General features: G+C 62.1%; 2 protein-coding genes across 8 annotated transcripts; one reads left to right on the top strand and one right to left on the bottom strand.

Annotated features, from left to right (window-relative positions):
* The first annotated feature begins 251 nt into the window (after positions 1-251).
* On the top strand, positions 252-8222 carry LETMD1 (LETM1 domain containing 1). Its single transcript, XM_074853695.1, has 9 exons — positions 252-368; positions 952-1103; positions 1257-1372; positions 2420-2502; positions 4168-4354; positions 4474-4575; positions 6426-6578; positions 6860-6956; positions 7353-8222. Exons 1-9 carry the CDS (start codon positions 259-261, stop codon positions 7421-7423), a joined length of 1071 nt encoding a protein of 356 aa, XP_074709796.1. The 5' UTR covers positions 252-258; the 3' UTR covers positions 7424-8222.
* Positions 8223-8564: 342 nt separating this feature from the next.
* Positions 8565-23023, bottom strand: CSRNP2 (cysteine and serine rich nuclear protein 2). Of its 7 annotated transcripts, none has more exons than XM_074853692.1 (7): positions 22934-23023; positions 17031-19936; positions 15863-16928; positions 15123-15376; positions 14254-14513; positions 11887-12183; positions 8565-11649 (listed from the first exon to the last, which is right to left on the bottom strand). In XM_074853692.1, the coding sequence occupies exons 4-7, from the start codon at positions 15271-15273 to the stop codon at positions 10801-10803; spliced, it is 1557 nt and encodes a 518-aa protein (XP_074709793.1). In that variant the 5' UTR covers positions 15274-15376; positions 15863-16928; positions 17031-19936; positions 22934-23023; the 3' UTR covers positions 8565-10800. The 7 variants fall into 7 exon arrangements, with proteins under 7 accessions (XP_074709793.1, XP_074709790.1, XP_074709789.1 ...); XM_074853689.1 differs by lacking the exon at positions 22934-23023 and having other exon boundaries at positions 17031-18733; positions 19611-21127; XM_074853688.1 differs by lacking the exon at positions 22934-23023 and having other exon boundaries at positions 17031-21127.
* Positions 23024-25462: the final 2439 nt, after the last annotated feature.

The raw sequence follows: 25462 nt of genomic DNA, 5'->3' as shown, positions 1-25462 counted from the left end.
GGAACCCCGGCGGGGGCCCGCGGCGCCGGTCCCGGGGGTTGGGGCGGGGGGCTCGGCCCGGTCCAACCCTCCCTCCCACTTCGCGCCCCGGCGGCCCCGAGGAGCCGCTTCCGCCTACGGTCACATGACCGGTCACGCGGCGCTTCTGCCGCCGTCACGCGGGCGCCGGCGTGGCAGCCAATCAGCGCTCACGCCGCCCGCTCGCACGCGCTCTCGCCCCACCCCTCGCCGTGACCTTCGCCCTTTGACCCCGCCAAGATGGCGCTGTACGGGGCTGCCGGCCGCGGGCTGCTGCGGCGCCTCGGCCCCGGCCCCGCCGCCGACCTGAGCCGCGCCTGGGGGCTGCGCCCCGCCCGGGGGGCGCCGAGGTGAGCGGGGACCCGTTTACTGCCGCTGGGGCCGGCCGTGACCCCCCCGCCATAGCCCCGACCGCCCCCTCCGCCCCCCCCAGTTACCGGCCTTGTCCCCCCCCGCTGCACCCCCCGGTACTGGCCACAGCACCCACCCGGTTCCCCCCATTTCCCCCAGACACCGCCCCCTCCCCGTTACTTACCGCAGAGCCGTTCCCCCGCCCCGTGCCCCCCTGAACTCCCCACCCACCTCCCCAGCGCCAGGCGCGCCCCCCCCATCACCGACCCTGCCCCCCCCCCGCCTGTGCCACCTTGTCCCCCTCCCAGCGCCAAGCACAACCCCCCCGGGCACTGCGGGAGCCCCCAACCCGCCCCCCCGGGCCCTGCTCCTGATCCCCACCCCCGGTGCTGCCCCCCCTGGGGCCGGCCAGGGCTGCCTGTGCGGGGCAGGGGGGGTTCCCCGCACCTTGTTCCCTCTCTGGGGGCTTTGGGAACCCCCCAGCCCAGCGTCCTGCTTCTCTGGGGGCCAACCCCCGCTTTCCTCAGAGCCTTTTCAGCAAAACACTGACAGAAATAATCGTGGGGGTGGATTTGGCTGCAGGTCCGCGGTGTGCTGCCTCTCCACAAAAGCCAGCTCCAGGTCTGTCCTCGCCGCCCTGGCGTCGACAGCGAAGCGCATCAACGGGAGGTACGAGAGGTTTTTGGAAAGGACGTTCCCCCGTTTCTACGTGCTGTACGTGACTTTCACGAAAGGTGGGTCCCAGGGAGGAGAGGACGTTTCTGCTTCTCTGGGGAGAAGGGAGGCAGCTGGATGCGCTGCCTGTTCCCTTCCCGGGGCTAAAAACTGCATTGCCAGAGGCATTTGCCTGAGAATCAGGGACCTGAAGGTGCTCTCTGTTCCGACAGGAATCCAAGCGCTCTTCCTGGAAGCCAAAGAAATAAGAAAAATCAAATCTAAAATGTCCCGTCAGAGACTGAGCGTTCAGCAGCTTCCTTACCGGGAGATGGAGAGGCTGCGGCAGGTACCGTAATGCCCGGCTCTGCCTCCCCCCTGCCACTGGGGACGGCTCCTCCTCTCAAAAAGGGGCTTGAATTCACAGAGTCACAGAATCGTTGGAAAAGCCCCTCGGGATCATCGAGTCCAACCCTCAGCCCGACTCTACAAAGTTCTCCCCTACCCCACATCCCCCCACAGCTCATCCAAACGGCCCTTAAACACCCCCAGGGGTGGGGACTCCACCCCCTCCCTGGGCAGCCTGTTCCACTCTCTGACCACTCTGCCGGGGAAACATTTTTCCCTCCTGTCCAGCCTGACCCTCCCCTGTTGCAGTTCAAAGCCGTTCCCTCTCGTTCTGTCACTAATTCCCTGGGAGCAGAGACCAGCACCAACCTCTCCACAGCGTCCTTTCAGGGAGCTGCAGAGAGTGATGAGGTCTCCCCTCCCCTTCTCCTCCTCACACTGAACAGCCCCAGCTCCTTCCATCGCTCCTCACAGGATTTATTCTCCAGGCCCTTCCCCAGCTCGTTGCCCTCCTCTGCCCTCGCTCCAGCCCCTCGAGATCTCTCTGGGATTGAGGTGCCCAAACCTGGACACAACCCTCCAGGTGTGGCCTCACCAGTGCAGAGCACAGGGGGACTGTCACCTCCCTGCTTCTGCTGGCCACACTAGTGCTGGTACAAGCCAGGATGCCGTTGGCTTTCTTGGCCACCTGGGCACACTGCTGGCTCCTGTTCAGCCACCTGTCAATGAGAACCCCCAGACCCTTCTCTTCCAGACAGCTCCAGCCACACCTCCCTGAGCCTGTAGCCACGCAGGGGGTTGTTGTGGCCCAAGGGCAGGACCTGGCACTTGGCCTTGTTGAAGCCCGGTCCCATTGGCCACCGACCCGATCTATCCGAGTCAATTCACGCGTAAGGCTTTGGCAGTGATTTGGAGAGGCCGATTCCCCTGGGCGAGGCACCTTCCCTGCCTAAAAGCGGTCTGGAAGCTGCGGCCGGGGCTGGTAATTTTGAGGGAATGCGGGGAGCGTGGCCTCAGACCCTGATTGTCTCTTCTCGTTTCGAGGCAGTTCCGCAGGGACGTGCTCAAGGCCCTTCCCATCGCAGCGATCGCCATCCCGCCCTTCGCCAACTTCTTGGTCATCGTCCTGATGTGAGTACTGGCGTCGTGGCCCCGATCTTTGCGCTCCCTGATACCTTAAATTTCACAAAACCGGGTGTTTTTTAGAGTTACAAATGCAGCCAGACGATCTCCCGTCCTCGCTCCACCTCTCACTGGAATGAAGAATGCCCGTAGCCTGACGAGCCCAGTGATTGTTTCGCAATTCCGGCTCCCGCGTGCCAGGAACCCGCCCGGGCTCTCGAACGCAGAGAAATAATCCCCGGCATGCAGGGAACAGCCCTGTGTGTGCTCGGCTGGAGAAACCTCCTTGCACAATTCCCTCCCAGCTGTCTGCAGTCCTTTGAACGTCCCTCTCCCTGCCAGCTGTCCTGAGGCCGGTGCTAAATCCCAGTTAAATCCCTGGATTTTTCAATTCTGCTCCCTGGCTTTTGTGTGCGGTGGGTGGGTGAGAGCCCGGCGCGGGGCAGAGATCTCCGGGTTGTGTTGAGCCTCGGCCTCAGTGGAGAAGCTCCAGCTGGGCACAGCGGGGACCTGATTGCCCAGAGAGCCCCATCCTGAGCTCACCCCGGCTTTGCATGAGCAGATCTGTCTCCTTCCAGGACGAGGTGACCCGCTTAACGGAGGAGGGAGAGGCTGCGGGTGTCCTTTACCTTCCCAGATCTGACTGATTCATTCATCTGCTGGATTTATTGAGCTGCTGGAGGGTGGGAAGGTTCTGCAGAGGGATCTGCACAGGCCGGATCGATGGGCCGAGGCCAATTCTGGGAGGTTTAACAAAGCTCAGTGTCAGGTCTTGCACTTGGGGCACAACAGCCCCACGTAATGCTGCAGGCGTGGGGCAGAGCGGCTGGAGAACTGCCTGGCAGGAAGAGACCGGGGGGGGTTGGTCCACAGCCGGCTGGGTATGAGCCAGCAGTGTGCCCAGGTGGCCAAGAAGGCCAGTGGCATCCTGGCTTGTATCAGCACCAGCGTGGCCAGCAGGGACAGGGAAGGGATCTTACCCCTGTGCTCGGCGCTGGGGAGGCCGCCCCTCGATGAGTGGGTTCAGTTTTGGGCCCCTCACCCCAAAAAGGCCCTTGAATGACTCGAGCGTGTCCAGAGAAGGGCAACGGAGCTGGTGCAGGGTCTGGAGCACAGGTCTGATGGGGAGCGGCTGAGGGAACTGGGGGGGTTTAGTGTGGAGAAGAGGAGGCTGAGGGGAGACCTCCTGGCCCTCTGCAACTCCCTGAAAGGAGGGTGCAGAGAGGGGGGAGGAGTCTCTTGAGCCAAGGAGCCAGCGGCAGGCCAAGAGGGAATGGCCTCAAGCTGCGCCAGGGCAGGGTTAGGTTGAATATCAGAAAAAATTTCTTCACTGAAAGGGTTGTCAAGCCCAGGAACAGGCTGCCCAGGGAAGCGGTTGAGTCACCCTGGAGGTATTTAAAAGCCATGTAAATGTGGCACTTGGGGACACGGTTGAGTGGTGGCCTTGGCAGTGTCGGGTTAACGGCCGGGCTCGATGATCTCAGGGTCTTTTCCAGCCTCAGTGATTCTCTGATTCCTGAGCTCACCCCGTTGAAGGACTGAGCGTCAGCAGCTCCTTGGGGCCAGATGTGCTGCCCCTGCTTGTGCCTCTTTTCCAGCAGCACAAAACCCGACTGCCCTGGCTCGCATGCACGGTTTTCCTTCCCTGACTCCCCGTCTCCTCTTCTCCCCAAGGTATTTCTTCCCCCGCCAGCTCCTGATCCGCTACTTCTGGACCCCCAAGCAGCAGGTTGAGTTCCTGGACGCCTACGACGCCATCCGGAGAGACTCGTACCTGGATGTGGTGGAGAGTTTAACCCTGGCAGCGCGTTCCCTGCCTGAGCTGCAGCTCCAGCAGCGCCTGCGGGAGCTCTGCGCCGAGGTACGGCGACGCTGCGGCCGGTACAGCCCGTCCTGCCTGTGCTGCCGCCGCCCCGGCCCTGCCTGCTGCTGCCTGACACCCGTGGGAGGTGTTGGCAGCACGTGCCGTGGCTCTTGCAGGTGCAGAGAGGCTCCCAGCCGCGCGTGGCTGAACTCTACGCCGTGAGAAGTTTGTTTTCGGGCTCCCCGCTGGGTCTGAACAAGCTCCGGGTGTCTCACGTGGTGAGTGCAGCTTTTACTGAAGAGTGCTGGGGTGCTAATCCACTCGATTGTGCCCCAAGCAGGGGGCTGTGCCCTAAAACCAGTTGGAGATGAAAAGCTGAATGTCAGTGGGCTCACGGCATATCCTGGGCTGCACCCAGAGCAGTGTGGGCAGCAGGGCGAGGGGGGGGATTCTCCCCCTCTGCTCCGCTCTGGGGAGACCCCCCTGCAGTGCTGGGTCCAGCTCTGGGCCCCCAGGGGGGGTCCCCCAGCTCAAGCGGGGCCAGAGGAGGCCACGAAGATGCTCGGGGGGCTGGAGCACCCCCCTGTGAGGACAGGCTGAGAGAGTTGGGAGGTTCAGCTGGAGAAGGGAAGGCTCCGGGGAGACCTTAGAGTGGCCTCCCAGGGCTGAAAGGGGCTACAGGAAAGGGGGGAGGGACTCGTTATCAGGAGTGTAGGGATAGGATGAGGGGTGATGGTTTTAAACTGAAAGAGGGGAGATTTAGATGAGATAAAAGGCAGAAATTCTTCCCTGTGAGGGGGGTGAGGCCCTGGCACAGGTTGCCCAGAGAAGCTGTGGCTGCCCCCTCCCTGGAAGGGTTCAAGGCCAGGTTGGACGGGGCTTTGGGCAACCTGGGCTAGTGGAAGGTGGCCCTGCCCATGACACGGGGGTGGCACTGGATGGGCTTTGAGGTCCTTTCCAACCCTGTGATTCTGTGAAAACAGCCCCAGAATGAGCCTGTTTGTCCGTCCTTGCTGCAGGTCCCTGACTCTGGGACCATTGGCCACACCTGAGCCACCCTACATGCCCGAACTTGCCCCGGACACCCATGTCCAGCCCAGGACAGAGCTCGTATCTCTGGACACCCGCTCCCTGCCCCGCTCGCTGGGCGTAACGAGAACTGCCGGGAGCAGCTCAGGGTTTCAGTATGGGCAGGACAATAAGCCAGATAATTAAAGGGGAACAAAATACAGGGCATGTCTGGAACAGGAGAGGCTCTGTCTGATTAAATTACACAGAATCCCAGAATCATCTCAGTTGAAAATGACCTTGAAGCTCCTCCAGCCCCACCATGAACCTCCCCCTGACCGTTCCCAACTCCACCAGATCCCTCAGCGCTGGCTCAACCCGACTCTTCAACCCCTCCAGGGATGGGGACTCCCCCCCTGCCCTGGGCAGCCCATTCCAACGCCCAACAGCCCCTTCTGCAAAGAAATCCTTCCTAAGAGCCAGTCTGACCCTGCCCTGGCGCAGCTTGAGGCCATTCCCTCTTGGCCTGCCGCTGGCTCCTTGGCTCAAGAGACTCACCCCCCTCTCTGCACCCTCCTTTCAGGGAGTTGCAGAGGGCCAGGAGGTCTCCCCTCAGCCTCCTCTTCTCCACACTAAACCCCCCCAGTTCCCTCAGCCGCTCCCCATCAGACCTGTGCTCCAGACCCTGCACCAGCTCCGTTGCCCTTCTCTGGACACGCTCGAGTCATTCAAGGGCCTTTTTGGGGTGAGGGGCCCAAAACTGAACCCACTCATCGAGGGGCGGCCTCACCAGTGCCCAGCACAGGGGTCAGATCCCTTCCCTGTCCCTGCTGGCCACGTTGGTGCTGGTACAAGCCAGGATGCCACTGGCCTTCTTGGCCACCTGGGCACACTGCTGGCTCATTACCAATCCCCCCCAGGTCCCTCTCTGACCGGCAGCTCTCCAGCCACTCCTCCCCAGGCCTGGAGCGCTGCTGGGGGTTGTTGTGGCCCAAGGGCAGAACATTCGGCCTTAGTGAAACTCCCCCAGTTGTCTCATTGTGCCTGAATGGGTCCGACCCCCATTTTTGGAGGGGTTGGACGTCCCCACCGCTGACCCTGCCCTTGTTTTCCCTCCCAGAAAGCCCTGAGCCAGGTCCTGTTTCTGACCACCCACTTACCAGCCTTTTTCCTGAGGCATCGCCTGCGGAGCCACATCCTGGAGATCCGGCACCTGGACCGGGCGATGCTGCGCCTGGGCCTGGGCCAACTCTCCGAGGAGGAGCTGAGAGCGGTGAGGCCTCCCCCAGCCCCTGTGCTGACGTTCTCCCGGCCCTCAGCGACGCTGTGTCGGGGCACGGCACCTCCTTCCTGCAGACCCCCCACCAGGCGGATCGCGGCCGCTCCCCGGGACGGGGATCTCTGAGCCCCTTTTCCCACGGGACACGATTCGCCATTGCTCAGCCCCGTGTCGCGCCGAGGAAGGATCCCGGTGCGATCCCTGGCGTTTCGTGTCACCTGGACTGCCCATCCCTGAACGTTTCCTTATTTTTTTTCCTCTCCCCTCCTCCGCAGGCTTGTTACCTCCGTGGCCTGAACTCCACTCGCCTCGGCACGTCCGAGTGCAGAGCGTGGCTGGAGCAGTGGCTGGGGCTCTCCTGCAAGCTCCAAGGTAACGGCGGCCGAGGGGCAGCTCCTGGTGGGGCGAGGGGGGGGCCCAGGGAACGTCGCCTCTGGGGAAATTTGGGGCAAACGGTGGCTTTATCCCCCTCTGGGCTGCCCCGAGGCCTCGTCCCTGAGAGGAAGCGTGACGGAACGCGCTGGCTCTCTCCAGGGCCGTGTCCGTGCAGAAGCCAGCCCGTGCCTGTGGTGGTGGATTCGAGCCCCACAGCAGCAAAACGGCAGCAGGAGGGAAACGGGGGGGCCCAGAGCAGAGCAAAAATCCCCAGGAGAGAGAGGCCGGGGGGTGAGGGGGGGACCCGCAGCCTCTGGTGCTGCGCTGGCAGCTCGGGATGAGCACGTTGGGCCGCAGCAGCGCTGCTCTGAGCCCACTCTCCTATTTTTCCAGCTTCCGAAGCTTCTCTCCTGGCCAACAGCATGGTCCTGCTGTCCCTCAACTACCCCAGGGCCAAGGCGTGAGGGCCGAGCCGCCGGCTGCGCGCCCCCACCCCCGGCCACTGCGCCCCCCATCGGGCAATGGGATCCCACGACCCGGAGTCGCCGAGAGGGGCCTCGCCGCTGCCGCGGGGGCCAGGACACGATTCCCTCCCTCCTGCGCCGGAGGTTTGCGCCGCTGCCAGCTCTTCTCTTCCCCTCGGTGTTGTCGGAGCGGGTCGGTGACTCCCCGGGGCCCGCGGGAGGTGACTTGGCTCAAACTGTGTCACTTGAACTTGGGGAGGGGAGAACCAGCGGCTCCGCTGCAGCCCCCCGGGTCTCGTCGTAGCGGGCTCCGTTCACTTTGGGTTTTGCTGCTCTCTGCCTCACCCAGAGGGTTTAGTTTCTTTCCTTACTCCACTGAGCAGTCTTAAATCTAGAAATCTCCCTGAGGGGCCAAGAAAAACCTCTACACGCCCTGTGAGTTCTTACCAGGAGCCTCGGGGTGGGGGTCCCGTGTTTTCATTCAGCTGCAGCCGCCTCCCGGAGCGTCCCTGCGGCCGCCCCTCGCCGCTGCCACCACGAAGGGGGTCGGAAAGGCAGCGCTGGACGGCACCGACGCCTTCAGCCTTCGTTAAGTTCTGCCTAATTAGCTCTTAGCCCGGCGCTTTCTGCTCGGCGGAGGGCGGTTTTGGGGCCTTTCGGGGCAGCTCCCCGCCGCAGGCTGCGCTCAGGGGTGAAAACCCGCCGCGTCGCGCCTCGCCCTGTCACTGCATGAGAAATATCCAGCTGTTGAGTGAATTTTAAACCAACTTTAAGTGTTTTATTAAAAAGACAAAAGCAAGCGCGCGGCTCCGGCGTCTCCCTGGAGGCCCCACGGCGCCTCCTGCGCTGTGAATACTCCGTGTGTCGTCCCCCCCCACCCCACACACCTCCTCCACCTGCGGATGGGGCACGTGAACGCCTGGAAAATTTCCTTTTTTAAGCGTTATTTGGGTATAAAGGAGGGGTAGAAATCACCCACCCATGCGCCAGGCCAGCTCTGAGCTCCTCCCTCACCTCTTGAGGGGGAAACCCTTCCCCTAACCACCTGCCCTCGCTATTTTTGCAGGAATTTGAGCCCCCCCCCCAGCAAGAGGAATTCACCAGGGCGGCTGTAACCCCCTTTAAAACGCAACTCACCATGCAAGTTCGAACATTTCTTTTATTTTTACACTTAAATATTCTCTTTAAATACAGCGTTATCACCATGAAAAGAACAGAAAAGGTCCGGGGAGGGGGTGGGAATAAAAGAAAAATACTCGGAGGACAAGCTTTGGATTCACACTGGAAAATTAAAAATAAAAAGCCACCTTAGACAGTGTGAGACGGGGAGGTTTAGGAGTCGCAGAGTCACTGTTTAAATAGGAGGAGGAGCCGGGGGACGCTGGGGGGGGCGGCGCTGCGGGGGGGCCGGGGGCTCCCGCCGCAGCCCGGTAGCACCAGAGAGGAGATGATGGGCTGTTTGGTTTCGTACACGGCGACGAATCGAGCAGGAGCCAGCGTTAGTGTCGGTGAGTACGTTTAAACCCAACAAAAAAATAATGATAAAAGGCAGAAATGCACTTTCATTGCACTATTAACAGCATAGTTATCTTTGTAAAAATAGAATAAATCCTATTAGTTCTTTGCTTATTGTGAAAGCACCCATCCTGGCCAGCGTCGTAGGATTCATTCTGTCAGTTGAAGGAGCCTCCACTCAGCCGGGACACGGAGCGCCGAGTCCGTTGAAAAGAAAAAAAGGGGGAAAATAAAGACTTTAACCCATTCAGGTGTCACTATTTGCTCCGGTTTTGCAGCTCGGAGTTGCTCCGTTTTGTGCGGGAGCTGGAAAAAAAAAAAAATAAAATCGCCCCCTCCGGCCGAAGCAGGGGCTGGGGAAGCGCCCGGCGAGGGGTGAGGCCTCGTCCTCCCGAGTTTAGCCCTTGGGTGCCGGCTGAGGGCAGGGGGAGCTGCCCCAGGGCTCAGCACCAGCTGGTCCCCCTCCCCGGACTGGAAACCAGCCCCTTCCCCTCCGCTCTGCCCCAGGGGGGGCTTGGTCCTGGCGGGGAGCGGGGTTAAGCCAGGCTTAAGGCTCAGCTGGAAGCGCCCCCCGAGGTGGTGGGAGCAGCAAAGGGCTTTTGAACCCCTTTAAACAACCTTTCGACAGAGGGAGGCGCTGGCCAGGAGCACAAGAAGGGCCTTAAACCACCACAAACCGCCCCCAAACAATTAATGCACTTCAGCAGACCACAGCTCCCCCCTCCCCAGTTTCCCTGCTCTCCGTTTCCCCTGGGAGCAGCGTTCCCTGCGCAGCTCCGGGGGGGGTTTTCCCAGGAGAGGGGAGGGCGGGGGGGGGGGTTGGATTGAACCCTCCGGCCGAGGAAGCCCGCGGGCAGCAGAGGGTCTTCGCTCCCCCTTCTCCATCGGATTCTCTCCATAAAAAGCCCAGATTTGCTCGTCCGGAGTCCGGAGGGGAGACGCTTCCCCTCGGCTGGAATAAGGCTGGAGCCGGGGGGAGGTTAAAGCTGCTGGGGAGGGGGAAGGGGAGCTCGGAGAAGCGTCCCCCCAGGTCCTGCCCCTCGCGACGCCGCGCAGAGACCTTCAACGGGGCCTGTTGCGGCAGGAGGCAAAAAGGGGGGGTCCCGGCCCGGCGCTGGGGGAGCCGGGGGGGTGGAAAGTGCTTTTACTGCCTGGCCGGGCAGTTGGTTGCCTTGACCATTCCTCGGGGCCGGCGTGGAGCACGGGGACGGACAGACAGACACGGTTCTCCATCGCAGCCGTGCCCTGAAGGGCTCAAGCTCTTCAAATCCAGGTGGTTAAAACTTGCCCAAATTTTCTTGGTGTTTGCAGGCCCCGGTCTTGCCTCTCTTGTGCGATTGGAGCCTCCGCACCGGCTGCGGGTCCCTCCCGATCCGTCGTGGCCGGTGGCTGCTAGGGCAGCGCCGTAGGGCAGGGGGAAGAGCCCTCGGAGGCGCTGGTAAACATTCATCAAAGGAAAAAAAAAAAAAAAGATGGAAAAAAGGTCTTTTTTCCTTAAAAAACAAAGAGGGCAAGAGGTCTTCCGGCAGCCCGGGGCTGCGGTGGGGGCAGCGCGGAGGATGGAGGACGAGAAGGAGCTGCCGGGGGAAGCGGGAGGCTCCAGGTCAGGCGTGGCCGGGTGGCAACCGAGCGGCCGCTGGCATCGGCCGAGCTGTGGAAACCGTCTCTGCCGGGCAAGCGAAAGGCTCCAGGCACCGGGCGAGGGGACGCGTTTAAAATCCTCTGTACAAAGCAGCCCCTGCTCTCCCCCCCCCTCCCACCCACCCCCCTCCCCGCAATTAAATAACCACCGGTGGCCGCTGCCAGTCCATAAAATATTAAAGTCAATAAATAAATGAGCGCCGAGGAGGGGCCGGGGCGGCTCACACGGGCTCCTCGGCCTGGGGGGGGTCGTGCGCCCGCGCCGGGGCTTGCTCCGGCGGCAGGGGGGGGGACGGGGAGCGCGGGCAGCGGGGAGCCGCCGCCGTTCGGGAGCCCTGGGGGGACTCCGGGGAGGAGGGAGGGGGTTTGGGTGCTTCCCCCTTGCTCGCAGCAGCGGCGGCTCGGCTGCAAGTCCCGGCGGGGAGAGGGAGGACGCCGAGGTCCTTCTCGGCCGGGCAGGGGGACGGTGGCGGTGGCTCCGCGGGGCTGCTGCCCCCCTTGGCCCCCAGCACCGGTCTCTGCTCCACCTGGTAGTAGAGCACAGGCCCATCGTTCAAGTAGGGCTGGTCGCCCGCCGCAGAGGCCGCCGGCTCCGAGCTGTCGGCGAAGCAGAGGACGGACGAGCCTGGAGGTAACTGGGCTTGGATGAGGATGGGGGAGGCGAGAGCTGGGCACAAACCCTCCGGCACGGCCAGGGGCTCCTCCAGGATGCAAACGCCCAAACTCTCCATGCTGGAGCCGTTGCTGGAGTCTTCCTCAGCCTTCAGCCTTTCCAACTCCTCGGCCGTTTGCAGGTGCATGACGGCCGTCTCGTTCTCGGCCATGAACTCCTGGAAGTCCTGCGTTTCGGCCGGCTGCGGCCCCAGCCAGTCGCCAGCGGCGCCGGGAGCAGCCGCCGCCTCCTCCTCCGGCGCCGGCGGGCGCCCGCCCTGACGCTTGTTCTCCAGCTCCAGCTTCATGATGGTGTGGAGGTAGTGAGTCCGCACGCGGATGGGGTTGAATTCGATCCGCCCGGCCATGTTACCGCAACCGTCCCGGGAGCAGCCGCAGGGGAAGGACATGCGATCCACCTGCCAGGGAGACGCAAACATGGCAGCTCCAGGATCCCACAGGATCCCTCCCCACAGCCTAAAATCCGCCCCGGCGCTGCCTGACATTGGCGATTTGGCGCTGGGGGAAGCTTTTCCCCCGCGAGAAGTCCCCAAAACAAGGCTGGAGCTGCACCACGGCCCCTCCAGGAGCAGCAGGCACCCGAGGGGAGCACGGGCACGGGATGAGCCCGGTTTTCCCCCCCTTCCCCAACTCACCTGGCATTTAATCCCCGCCTGGCTGCAGGCGCAGGCCTCGGGGTCGCAGTAGAGGCGGCAGTCGCAGCCGCACTCCTCCCGGGACAGGCGGATGGCCCGCAGCTCCTGCTTCTCCTCGGCGTCGATGCGGTGAACGCCGGAGGCTCGCAGCAGAGCTCGGCGGCGTTTGGTGGGCAGCGGCTGCAGGAAGAAATAGTCGTCCACTTCCACGTTCTCCACGTCGATGTCGTCGTCCGAGACGTCCTCCAGCGTCAGGCCGTCCGCCTCCTCCGACTCCACCGTGCCGTTCTTGGTGAGCTGGGGGGCAGGGGGGCAGAGTCAGCGCCCACCCGGGGGATGCCGAAGCCCGGCGATGAGGCAGGAAGGAGGGTGCTCGTTCCTCCATCCAGCTCCTGGTCCCCCAGCGACCACCCAGCACCCGGCTCAGAGCCCCGCCTTGTCCCCCAGCTCCGAGCAGGGTCCAGCACAGCGAGCTGAGACCCCCCCAGAGCCATCCCCGTGCGATTCCCCCCCAGCCAGGCTGCAGGTGGGCTGGCAGCAGTTTGTAGAAGGGAAGGGAAAAAAAAAATAATATTAAAAGAAGAATTCAGAGCAGAGAATCCCTTTTCTGTCTTCTCTCCACCACAGCGCCCTGCTAATAGTGAGAAAAAGGGAGGTTGCAGCTACTTAAAATACCAGAGTGTGGGGAAAGTGGCAGCAGCAGCGGAGCTGCAGAGCATCCCGCCGGGGAAAATGAGGTTTGAAAGCAACAGAGGGACAACGGAGGGACAACGGAGGGACAACGGAGGGACAACGGAGGGACAACGCGCCTCCCTGCTCTGGCCCTTCCTCCCCACGCACTCAAATACCCCCAAATCTTGGCACTGAGGGTAAATGGGGGTCCCCAGCCCCCTGAAAGCCGGCAGAGGCAGAGGCAGCAGACGGAGAGGTCCACAGCCTCCTGAGGAGCTGCTGGAAAAGCCTGTGTTTAAAAAAAAATGTGAAAAAATAAAGAAAATAAAGAGGCAGCCGGCTGGATTTGCATCCCTTTGCCCAGGAGCCGGGATCACAGGCTCTGCAGAGCATCCACGAGCAGAGCTCAGCCTCCGGGCACAGCCTGAGGCACAGCCCCAGCCCGAGGAGGGGCTGGAAAACAGGCAGAGCCGCCCAGATCCTGCTCGGAGACCCTGGGCTGCCCCCGCCAGCCCGGCCGCCTCCTCCCAGACTGGAATTTCTACCAGCGCAGACCTGGCTTTGGCCAACAGCTCCAAGCCCAGCACAGGCTGATGCTGCCCGGCCGGCCCTGCCCAGGGGCACAGAACCGACACCAAAAAGAGGTAAAAGAAATAAAAAGGAAGAATTGAGCGGTGCCAAATCCATCCACAGCTGATCTCAGAGTCACTCAGGTTGGAAAAGCCCCTCGGGATCATCGAGTCCAACCCTCAGCCCGACTCTACAAAGTTCTCCCCTACCCCACATCCCCCCACAGCTCATCCAAACGGCCCTTAAACACCCCCAGGGGTTGGGGACTCCACCCCCTCCCTGGGCAGCCTGTTCCACTCTCTGACCACTCTGGCGGGGAAACATTTTTCCCTCCTGTCCAGCCTGACCCTCCCCTGTTGCAGTTCAAAGCCGTTCCCTCTCGTTCTGTCACTAATTCCCTGGGAGCAGAGACCAGCCCCAACCTCTCCACAACGTCCTTTCAGGGAGCTGCAGAGAGTGATGAGGTCTCCCCTCCCCTTCTCCTCCTCACACTGAACAGCCCCAGCTCCTTCCATCGCTCCTCACAGGATTTATTCTCCAGCCCCTTCCCCAGCTCGTTGCCCTCCTCTGCCCTCGCTCCAGCCCCTCGAGATCTCTCTGGGATTGAGGTGCCCAAACCTGGACACAACCCTCCAGGTGTGGCCTCACCAGTGCAGAGCACAGGGGGACTGTCACCTCCCTGCTTCTGCTGGCCACACTAGTGCTGGTACAAGCCAGGATGCCGTTGGCTTTCTTGGCCACCTGGGCACATGCTGGCTCGTTATCAATCCCCCCAGGTCCCTCTCTGACTGGCAGCTCCAGCCACTCCTCCCCGAGCCTGTAGCCGCGCAGGGGGTTGTTGTGGCCCAAGGGCAGGACCTGGCACTTGGCCTCGTTGAAGCCCGTTCCCATTGACGTTGGCCACTGATCCAACCTGTCCAAGTCTCTCTGTGGAGCCTCCCTGCCCTCGTGCAGATCAACACTCCCGCTTCACTCGGTGTCATCTGCAAATTCACTGACACACCCTGCTGTGAGGTGGCAGCCTGGATCTCTCTCCTCCCACCTTACCCCAAGCTCCACCAAAGCTCAGCGCGGCGTTTCCCGACCGTGCCTTTCACCGGCCACACCCCCCTTCCCCGGCAATACCTTCATTTTCTTGGCGTGGAGTTTCTCCTCCTTGAGGTGCTCCCGGAGGATCTCCCGGTGATTCACCTCCTGCTCCTGGGCGAACTCGCAGAGCGTGTAGCGGCGGACGGAGTTGTGGCGCTGGGCCATGCCCAGGGAGCTGCCGCCCTGGCTGGGGACGCTGGTGAAACCCTGGCGCCGGGCGAAGTAGTAGACGGTGACTTGGTCGAAGCGGACGCTCTTCCTGCGGAGCTGCTTCTGCCGCTTCAGGATGGAGGTGGCTGCGGTGGGGGAAGCCAGAGAGGGGCTCTTAGGAGCAAAAAAATACCCTCGGGGGGTGCCACAGCCCACCCGCCCCACTGGGAAGTGGCTCTGCTGCTCCCAGGGGAAGGTTGGGCACGTGCTGGTGGCCTCCAGTGGCACCTGTAGCAAGCCCAGACGCCCCCTTCGGCCACCAAAATACCTCAGCAGGGGCCAACGCAGGATGGGGGGAGGAACGGTCCAGGCTGGGCCTTGGACAATCAATGTGGGGTCAATATCTGAATTCCCCGGGGTCTGCAACAACCTGGACTGAGAGGACTGGGGAGATCATCCGGATTGTGACCCAGAGCGGGAACAGGGGATGGGCAGGGGAGGGGCAGAACCAGCCCCACACTGGGGAAGGGCAGAACCAGCCCCACATTGGGGAAGGGCAGAGCCAGCCCCACACTGGGGAGGGGAAGAACCAGCCCCACACTGGGTGAGGGGAAGAACCAGCCCCACACTGGGTGAGGGGAAGAACCAGCCCCACACTGCGGAAGGGCAGAACCAGCCCCACACCCAGGTCCCTGGTGCTCGGGTCAGAGGCCCCCGGGGCCGGGGCTGGGGCCGGGCCCTTCCCCACCACTCACGTATGAAGCCGCTGGAGCTGGAGGGGTTGACGCTGTCGCAGCTGTCGGCGCTGTCGCTGTTGGAGATCTCGTCGTCCGAGTTGGAGCCGGGCGAGCCCACGTCCGCATCCTCAAACTTCCTCTTGAGGCCGGCGCTGGCGATCGCATCCATTGGGCCGCGGTTCGCATGGAGAGGCGCCGGGTGCCGAGGCGGGGCCGCTCTGCCCCCCACTGCCGCTGCCGGCCCCCGGAGCTGCTGGCGGGTCACCGCGTCCCTGCGGGGGGGCGAGAAGCCGTCACAGCGTTTGGGACGAGCCCCCGTCCCTCGGGACAACCCGGGAAGCTTTTCCCTGGCTCTTAGAGCGGCTTCCCCACCCCTGCCCTCCCCACCCCGCGGAAAACCTCCGACCCCCGACACGTCCCTGCGGTTCTCGGAGGCGAGCGCATCCTCCCCGCTGCAGGAGGCAGCCGCTCACCCTCATTTTATATTATTTAATTTTATTTAATGCTCGCTTTCAGTTTTGGGCAGCCCTGGAGGGGTCGGGTGGTTGGGCAGGGTGGCGGCTGCAGCTCCCACCACCCAAACTCTTCCCGAATGACCCGCCAGCGAAAGGAGACGCAGGTTTCTAAAGCAAAGGGCTCGTGTCGCCCTCGCCGCGCTTCACCATGAAACACCCGTGAAACACCCGTGAAACAACCTGCACCGGCGCCTCGGCGCTCCACGGTAAAAAAAATAAAGTTTAGAAGAGCTCGGGACACACCAGGGGTTATTCACCCATCGCTGACGTTGGGTCAGCGGCTCCGTCCGAGCTACAGGAAGGGAACAAACCCCCGTAGGATTTTGCTGTGAGTGTCTCTGGCATTTTCCTGCCCCCTCGCTGGTGCCTACGTGCTCCAAAACCGGCGCTTGGCCCACGGGAAGCCGGGAAAAACACTCGGCTCCAGCTTGGGTGAGGAATTTCTGGGAGCTGATCCTGCCGTGGGAAGAGCAGCGTCGCTCCGCGCCCGCCCGATGCCGTCGGGTCGCCCCAACCCCAGCGGCTCCCGGGGCCGCCCTCGCCCCCCCCCCCCCCCCCGGAATTCTCCCGGGATGCCCCGGCCCGGCCCGGGGAGCCCAGCACCCACCGCTGGAGCCTCCTCTCTGCTTTGTGTTTCCTCTGCTCCAACCGCCGTTCTCATGGCAACGGAACAACCGGCTTCGAAAAAAAGCATGTCAGCCAACGGCAACCGGGGTACGGCAACCGGGGTACGGCAGCCCCGGGGGGTACCAGGGGGTTTTTGGGTGCGATTCGGGGGTAAATGGGCAAAGGGAAGCTCTGCCCGCACCCGCATGCAGCTCAGGGACGGGCTCTGCGCCGCCTCCAGCGTCCTTAAAGCCAAAAGGGCAACGCTGGTGCCCTTCTTCCCCCCAAAAAGGTTTCACCGGGGCCAGGGCGAAGCCCCCGAGCAGGATGCAGTTCCCTGCCCCACAGATGTCACAGCTTGGGTTTAAACACAGCTTTTCGGGGTGGTTTGGGTTTTTTTTTTTTTTGTGGGCAAATTGTTTAATCCTGCTGCTAAAGGAGGGGGGGGAAAGCAGCTGTTGAACCAGTGTAACATCAGCCCAATTAAGGAGCTGATTTAACGACACCGATTGCACTCACGATCCGAGGGGAGAAGCAGAGGCGGAAAACACCCACTTGAGCATCGTTGGCACCATGTGTGTCCCCCCCCCCTTGTTTTACCACCTTCAATCGCCCCAAAACGGCCCCGTTTCTGTGCTCAGGAGGTCCCTGGTTGGGCTCCTGTGGGTGCTGCTTGTCCCAGGGCTCAGGCGTCTTCGTCGGCCTCGTTTAAGGAAGAAGATAATTAATGAGGAGAGTCTCCGTGGTTTCTCCCATTCCCTCCAACGCAAATCTTCAAAATATCATCTAAAACCCCTTCACTTACGGTGAGAAAAATCAGTGACGGTGTCCAGGTGGAGACCCCCACCAGCAGCATCCAACTCCGGTCGGGGACGGATCCACCGGGAGATGGTTCCTATTAATTGTGTTTCTCATAAAGCACCGACTCGCCGCGCTGGGGGGTCAGAACTGCCCCAGAGCTGGGGGAAGAGAAGCCAAACCCAGCGAGGTGGGCACCCACCCAGGGGTGCTGCCTCGAGGGACAGCTGGGGCTGAGGACGGGGAACCAGGAGCAGCGAGGAGCTTGGGGAGATGTTGTGGGGATGAAGCAGCCGGAAAATGAAGTTTTCATCTCATTTCTCCACGGTAGAAGCTCCCCTGTCCATGCGGGCATCCTCTTCCTCCTCTTCCTCCTCCATCAGCGTGGTGGCAGCAGCCCCCGTGCGACGCAAAGGCCAGTTTAATTCATTTATTATCTCAAATTACCCTTTTTTCAAAATAAAAAAATCCACTTTTGAAAATACCCAGGGCACGGAGACAAGCCCGGCAGCTCAGAAGCCCCCGGGACCCAGCACAGAGCAGGGGGTTGGGTGCCCAGAGACGTCCCCAGAGCCTCTCCGAGGAGGATGGGAGACCCCCACCCTCGCGTGGGATCGGGCTCTGCAGCAGCGTGAGGATTTTCGGCCCTGAGGTCAGGGTCTGGCTTAAGCGAAGGTTTAAGGAGAGAGAGGGCAAAGAGCTGGCTCATCCCAGGCTTATCCTGCAGGGGAAGCCTCTCCTCCTCCCTCCTCGCCTCCTGAGCCAAAGAAAAAAATAATAAATCTATTAACGACGGTGGGAAGAGTCAGGGTGGGGGAGAAAATGAAAATAGGCCGTTTGCAGGTTGTGTTCGGTTTTTAAATGGAGGCAAAGCCCCGAGGAGGGGATTGGGAAGGGCAAAGAAAAACCGTGACTCAAATACCGTGAGGAAGGGGCCACGCAACCCCAATTCCCCTTCTTTCCACTCTTAAACCACGCTGAAAAGAGCCCAACTAAAAATATTCTTTTTTTCCATGTCAGCTGTTGCTGGAATTGTCTTTGGCAGCGGGGAGGGGTTCAGGACAGAGACGGAACTTGCGTGACCAGGGATGCAAAGAGCCTCCCGAGGCAGAGCCGCTGCAGCCACGGGGCTCCAAGAGCCCGTCAGGGAAACTCGCCGGCTCGAAGCTCATCCAAGGCCTAACGAGCGCGGCCCCTCACGAGGAATTAACGCCGGCACGCTGCAAAAAACCCACGCTCCCGGTTTGCCAGTTGCTGGCTTTCAGGAGAGGAGGAAGGGCGGGAGATGCTCCGTGGTCCCCAAAATTCATTTCTTGACGCCAAGGGACGCGCCGCCCTCGGGCCAGGACCCACCAACCAGCTCCGTTTCGCCTCCGGTGACTCCGGCGCCGCCTCCGATGAGCCTCGCTCCACGCTGGACGCGCTGCCGGGCTGCTCCTCCATCGTGTTGCCCGGGTGGAGACCAAAAGAGCAATTCCTGAGCGGTTTTATTTCCAGATATTCCGAGTAATTAGTAATTACCAGGTGGAGACCCTCTGAGCATCCTGTGATCCTCCGGATTTTGTGATGGCTCCCAAAAATTCACCCATGGATCAGGACCGGGTAACTTGGAGGATGCTCAAGCTTTTTCCTCCTCGTATTTACTTCCCTCTACAAACTGCTTTAACTGCATCCCTCGAACATCAATTTTGGGGGGTTTAAGTAAGTTTCCTGTAAGAAGGAAGAGCCAAAAGTGGATCCTGACAAAGCTTCCCAGGATTTCAAGGCGTCAAATACGGGGATGGGGGATTATTTCAGCAGCCAGACAAGGAGCGGGCGGGAATGATGTGCAAGAAGGAAGAAAATAAAAATATCTATGTGTACAGGGAGAGACCCCCGGGCTAAGCAGCAGCCCAACGGACACTGGAGAAGCATCCCAGCCCCGATAACAGGCGTATTTAAGACGGGATCACAGCACGCAGGATAAAATCTAACAGAGGAATAACCGAGGGAGCCCATTTTATTCCGTTGCAGCGCTCGGCGTCTCCCAGGAGCGCAAAGGCAGAGCCAGGGGCTGGAAGGAGCCAGGCTGCAATTTCGTATTCCTCCCACCCCTGAGCTAAGGACGGCTCTCGGCAGCGATTTCAACTGGAAAACGTCTCACCCCTGGGTGAAACCCCCCCAAAAAGGGGCTTCCCCTCCGGCAGTCACCCCCCGGCTCGGCTCTCTCCCTCGTTACCAATTATGCAGCAGGATTAACATTGCTGGGGATGACACGGCAGCATCACTGCAGAGCATCACGCCGTGACGTTGAGGGGGGGGAATGCGTGAGGTGCCGAGCACCCCCCGCTCGCCGCCAGCCCCGAAAGCAACCACAGCCCCGCAGCTTTGCGGTCGTGCAGAATAAAACACCCTTCAGTGCCCCCCGGGAAGCGGAAAAGCAGCTCCCACCATCTCGCCATGGCCCCACCGGGTCGTACGGCAAAGCCCCGAGCCCACCGAGGACAAGGAAACGGGCGTTTATTGCCGAGGGAAAGCAAACGGGAACCCACGGGGGGGTCAAACCCCCGCCCCGCGCTTCCTCCAGAGAGCAAAGCAAGCAGCTCACCTCCTCAGGGACGGCCAACGGGACGGGGACCCCCCGGCGCGGCAGAAGGGCTCTGCTTTAGCTTTGGCACCGCTTGGGAAGGGTCCGGCGTGCTCGAGCGTGCGGCCAGACACAGCGGAGCACGTCAGTCCCCCTCCGAGGGGGGAAATAATTAATCTCCGGCTTGATAATTGCTGCAGAATTAAGCGAGGAGCCGGAAAAATGCTCAGATCGGGGGACGCCTCCACCCGCCCAACACCCAGCGCACGTCGCTCCCGGCCCGTGGTCTGTCAAATCCAGGTGTTATCCCAGGGCAGGAATTAGGGCAGAATCTCGTATGGACGAGCCTAGAAATGAGATTAAATAATTTCCACCTCGGTGGGGACAGAAGGGACTGGCCGCTTGGCCACCGTGAGGAGCTCAGGTCGGAGGCTTTCCCCGAGGACGCGCCTGGGAGGTGGGTGGATTCGCTGGGCTGAGCTTCAGCCGGGTTCAGCCTGAGCCCGTCCTAACGCCACCAGCACTTCGGCGAGCGCCTGGCTTCCAATTTTTCCAACAAACGGCAGAAGATTCAGCGTCTTCCTCTATGCTGCCGCTAACGAACGCAGCTAACGAGGAAATCTAGGCTACGTCTCCCACAGCTCAAGCGCTGGAGCCTGCGCTTACGCAACCGGCATCACAATCAGCGGCGATGGGTCGGGGTTGTCCTCGAGCCCCCGAATCACCCCGGGGTGCTGCCTGAGGGGGGGCAGGTCTTCCCCCGCTGCAGCCCGGCCTCCCGGGGAGGGTCAGGCGGGTGCTGCGGAAAAGGCCAGGCCCAAAAAAACCCGACTCTGGTCCCTTTTCCCGTCACCAGAACCAAGTTGTAAAGGTGGGTCCAGCCCACATGGCGCATGGTGGCTCCACGGGGCACCTTGATCCAAAGAGCCTGAAGGTTGGGGAGACCCTGGAGGTTGGGGAGACCCTGACAAGGCCAAGGGAGACCCTGAAGGCGAGGGCAGGGCTGCAGAAGGTCGCCACAGTTGCCCCACTGGTCCAACTCCTCCCAAGGGCGAGCGGGGGGTAGCTGAGCTCAGCCCTGGCTCCTGGGTGCTCTTCTCAGAGGGACAAGCCCTCACGCGTTGGCTGACACGGGCTCCTGGACTCCCTCCAGACAGTGGCCACGGCCACGGATGGCTGGAGGCAGCTGGCCCTGGCTACTGCCCCACGAGGAGACGCGGAGCACCTGAGTCCGGGGGCTCCAGAGCACTGGGGGGGGGGGTCCACTCCCGCGCAGACCCCGGCTCCCACCGCAGGAAGCTCAAGGAGCGGCGGGGCAAAGGGCGACCTTCTCCATGTGGGGGCTAGTGGAGGTCCCACCACCGGCCACCAATATCCCAGCCCCCTCCTCACCTCCCAGCACCTGTGACGGGACAAGTGCCTCGTGCAATGACCCCTCCCCACCTTCAGGGACACTGGACCAGGCCACCCCAGGACGGCTCCTCCTCCACACCACCGTGTCCCACCATCACCACCGGCTCCTTCCCACCACCCCGCGGGCCCCCCCCCCCAGCCCTGGCTCCGCCCTAATGTGACCCCCATATCCCCTGCACTGGGTGGCCCCCACCTGTAAGGTCCCCCCACACCCTCTACAGGGCCCCAGCTAGAGGACAAAGCAGCTCTAAGGGCACCCCGTGTCCTCCATAGGGCCCTTGGATATAAAAGCCCCCCCACAGCCCCCCCAGGTACAGGACAGCCCCAGCCACAAGCCCCCCCACATCCCCCCCAAACACAAGTATGTGCCCAATTCCGTACAGGCCCCCAAAACACAGCAGAGGGGAGGCCCCGGCTATAAGGGCCCCTACGTCCTCTATAGCTCCCCCCCGCCCCAGGCCCTCAGCTGTACGGGTCCCCCATATCACCTACAGGTTCTCCAGCTGGGAGGCCCCCATACCCTATAGGCCCCTGCATCCTCTAGAGCGTCCCCTCCCTCAGCTAGAAAAGCCCCCCCCCCATATGTCCCCCAGCTAGAAAAGGCCCCCCATCCCTATAGGCCCCCCACCCTCTATATGTCCCCCAGCTAGAAAAAGCCCCCCCATCCCCTATAGGCCCCTGCATCTTCCCTACGTCCCCCAGCTAGAACCCCCCCCCATCCCCTATAGGCCCCTGCATCCTCAATATGTCCCCCAGCTAGAAACCCCCCCCATCCCCTATAGGCCCCCCACCCTCTATATGTCCCCCAGCTAGAAAAAGCCCCCCCATCCCCTATAGGCCTCTCACCCTCAATATGTCCCCCAGCTAGAAAATGACCCCCATCCCCTACAGGCCCCCCACCCTCTATATGTCCCCCCAGCTAGAAAAGGCCCCCCCATCCCCTATAGGTCCCCCCACCTTCTCAAGGTCCCCCAGCTAGAAAATGACCCCCATCCCCTACATGTCCCCCCACCCTCTGTATGTCCCCTAGCTAGAAAAAGCCCCCCCATCCCCTATAGGCCCCTGCATCTTCCCTACATCCCCCAGCTAGAAAACCCCCCACTCATCCCCTATAGGCTCCTGCATCCTCAATATGTCCCCCAGCTAGAAAAGGCCCCTCCATCCCCTATAGGCCTCCCACCCTCTATATGTCCCCTCAGCTAGAAAAGGCCCCCCCATCCCCTATAGGCCCCCACACCTTCTCTATGTCCCCCAGCTAGAAGATGACCCCCATCCCCTACATGTCCCCCCACCCTCTATATGCCTCCCAGCTAGAAAAGCCCCCCCCATCCCCTATATGTCCCCCAGCTAGAAAAAGCCCCTCATCCCCTATAGGCCCCTGCATCTTCCCTACATCCCCCAGCTAGAAAATGCCCCCCCATCCCCTATAGTCCCCCCATCTTCTCTATGTCCCCCAGCTAGAAAATGACCCCCATCCCCTATAGGCCCCCCACTCTCTATACGTCCCCCCAGCTAGAAAAGCCCCCCCATCCCCTACATGTCCCCCCACCCTCTATATGCCCCCCAGCTAGAAAAGGCCCCCCCATCCCTATAGGCCCCCGCACCCTCTATATGTCCTCTAGCTAGAGAAGGCCCCTCATCCCCATAGGCCCCTGCATCCTCTACAGGCCCCCAGCTGGAAAAGGCCCCCGTCCCCTATAGGCCCCCCCATCCCCATAGGCCCCTGCATCCCCTACAGCCCCCCCAGCCGAAGAAGCCCCCCCATCCCCTATAGCCCCTCCCCAGCTGCACCCCCCATCCCCACAAGCCCCCGGCTGCAAGAGGAAGAAGAGGCCGCACCCCCCCTCCCCCCAGCCCCTCTGCGCCCCCCCAGCCCGCCGGGGCGGGGGAGGGGCAGCGCAGGGGGACCCCCCCACCCCCCCTCCACTCACCGGGTGCCCCGGGGCGGGGCGGGGCCGGGCGGGGGCGGCTCCCGGGGGCGGCTGGGCGCGTGGGGCTGCGGCCCGCGGACCCGCCCCGCCGCCGCTCGCCGACAACAATGGGGCCGCCGGCGCTGCGCCGCCCCTTATATACCCCGCGTCACGTGACGGGCCCGCCCCTGCGCGCCGCGGGGCACCCTGGGAACGCGAGTCCGGCGGCGGGAGATGGCGGCGCGGGCGCGGGGCACGCCGGGACATGGAGTGCGGGAGCGGGGGGACACCGCGGCCCCTCAGCGCCCCCTCAGCGCCTGCCCAGCGCCCGCGGGGGCTCCACCGCCTCCAGGGCTGCGGAAAGGGGCTGGAGGGGGGCAGGGGGAGCACCCCAAAGCCTCCGCCGGGGGCGCTCCAGCCCGCCGCCCCCCCCACACCCAGCCGGAGGAGAAGGGGCAGCCGAACGCTGCCCAGGGGAGTCTAGACAAGAGATTAGCGAGACTGGGAACAGCGCGAAGAGGCCCAAAGCGCCTTATTTTGGCCTCAAGCTGCCCCAGGGCAGGGTCAGACTGGCTCTTAGGAAGGATTTCTTTGCAGAAGGGGTTGTTGGGCGTTGGAAGGGGCTGCCCAGGGCAGGGGGGGAGTCCCCATCCCTGGAGGGGTTGAAGAGTCGGGTTGAGCCAGCGCTGAGGGATCTGGTGGAGTTGGGAACGGTCAGGGGGAGGTTCATGGTGGGGCTGGAGGAGCTTCAAGGGCTTTTCCAACCGGGATGATTCTGGGATTCTATAATTTTAGCAGTAACAGACCAGCTGCAGCCCCAGCAGCTTGTGCCTCACCCCGGGGGGGCTCCGGCAGCTCGGGGGCACACGGGCCTGGCCGCAGCCTGTCCCCAGCCCTCCCGGCTCGGGGGGCACCGCGGCCACTGGCTGACCCCCCTCAGAGGCAGCATTTGCCCCGCTCCATCTTCGGCCGCAGGCTCTGGGGGGGCTGCAGGCCCCAAGGAGCCGGACCAGCTCCACGGGGAGCTCCCCGCTTCAGCCTCCCGCCCTCCCTGAGACCCCCGCGCTCACCTCAACAGCCCCTCCGCCACGCTGCTCCCGGGGAGCTCAGCGAGCGGCCGCGGCTCTTCCCCCCTGGATTAGGGATTAGTTGAGTTATTAACTAATAAGCAGGTCAAGTTATAGGATTAAAAAAATCCTCTTCATTCCCCCCACTCCGAACCCTTCATCTCCCCCCTTGTTTCCAGCCAGCAACCAGGGGCTTCCACTCTCCTCCCAGAGCTGCCACGCACAACAAATCACTTTGCCGCCGTTTTCCTCATTCAACAGATCAGAATCGGCCGCACACACCCAGCAACACCAACACAGAAAGTTTACCGAGCCCACGTCACGACCGTCCAAGTCCATCGCACTTCTGGCGTATTAATGGAAAAAACAGGATTAAAAAACGCCATCGTCTCAATCACCAGAGGTACCAAACCGCGTACAGAAGGTGAGCAGCTGAACACGAGGCCCTCCAGCTGCAGAGCTCGCAGTCCGGCCGCTCCCCAGCGTTCATAAACGAGCAGAATTATTCAGTTTTTAAATGTTTTTTTTCTTGGCATCTTTATCCTTGACCGATTTATGAGACGTTGGCAGGTCAGGGCAGGACCCGTGGCTTGGGGCACGCTCACCTCTCTGCTCCAGGGTTAGGGAAGCGAGCTGTCGCAAAGCCAGGGGAGGAGATGAAGCGGCTGCCGCCTCCTCCCCGCTGGAATCACCAGCTGGTACCTTTGGCCCCCACTTTGGCCCCCGGTGCTGGGTGAACAAGGCGGGAGGATCCCGGACACCCGCTGCCAGCTGGATTAACCCTCCGGCTCCTCCGGTTCGTCTCCAGCCCCGATGCTACCCAGCCCTGGACGGGGATCTCCCGGGAGGTGATTTTGGGGGCAAGGGGGAGCTGCCACAGCCCTGAACAATGGTTTTGGGGAGCTGCTGCCCTACATCGTGCCTCCAGCGCCGGGGCGAGCAGGCGCGGAGCAGCATCACACGCGCCGGGGAAGGGAGACGGGGACACTACGGGGCCCTTTGCACCAGGACCGAGTCACAGGCAGTGGCCACGGGAGCTCGGCCAGTGCAAGCAAAGATTTGGCCAGGTCTGACCCAGCTCTAATTCGTGTTAGGTATTTTGACTGCAGCTCCAAGACAATGACAGCTGGCCAAGGAAGATGGGAACAGAATCTTTTATGGCTTACAAACACAGAGGAGCAGCTGGCATTGTAGCAGCAGGGATGTGGCCGTCACAACTCACCCCACAGCCCTCCCTGGCCTGAGCCAGGACCTGCATCGCCTGCCTGGGGCTGCATCTCGTTGCAGCTTTATTTAAAAATAAGAGTCCTGCTTTACATTGTATTTTTTCCCCCAATTTTTTGGTTCAAAATGTCCTAGGGTAGTGCTGATGGCTCGAGGCAGGCGTTACCCCGGGCATCTCAGCCTCTACTGGGGGATCTTACAGACGGGGAGTAGGATCCATCACCAGATCCTTCACCCCAGACACCTCACTGCTGTCCCG

This window comes from Strix uralensis, chromosome 33, assembly GCF_047716275.1.
Source record: "Strix uralensis isolate ZFMK-TIS-50842 chromosome 33, bStrUra1, whole genome shotgun sequence".
NCBI lineage: Eukaryota > Metazoa > Chordata > Aves > Strigiformes > Strigidae > Strix > Strix uralensis.
This window is presented reverse-complemented; position numbering and strand designations above follow the sequence as displayed.

Coding starts and splice junctions, on each gene's coding strand:
- CSRNP2 (XM_074853692.1), bottom strand. CDS start 15,273: ATGGATGCGATCGCCAGCGCCGGCCTCAAGAGGAAGTTTGAGGATGCG. Junction 14,514..15,122: donor CAGCTCCAGCGGCTTCATAC/GTGAGTGGTGGG, acceptor CCCCCACCGCAG/CCACCTCCATCCTGAAGCGG. Junction 12,184..14,253: donor TCCACGCCAAGAAAATGAAG/GTATTGCCGGGG, acceptor CCTGCCCCCCAG/CTCACCAAGAACGGCACGGT.
- LETMD1 (XM_074853695.1), top strand. CDS start 259: ATGGCGCTGTACGGGGCTGCCGGCCGCGGGCTGCTGCGGCGCCTCGGC. Junction 1,104..1,256: donor GTACGTGACTTTCACGAAAG/GTGGGTCCCAGG, acceptor CTGTTCCGACAG/GAATCCAAGCGCTCTTCCTG. Junction 2,503..4,167: donor TTCTTGGTCATCGTCCTGAT/GTGAGTACTGGC, acceptor CTTCTCCCCAAG/GTATTTCTTCCCCCGCCAGC.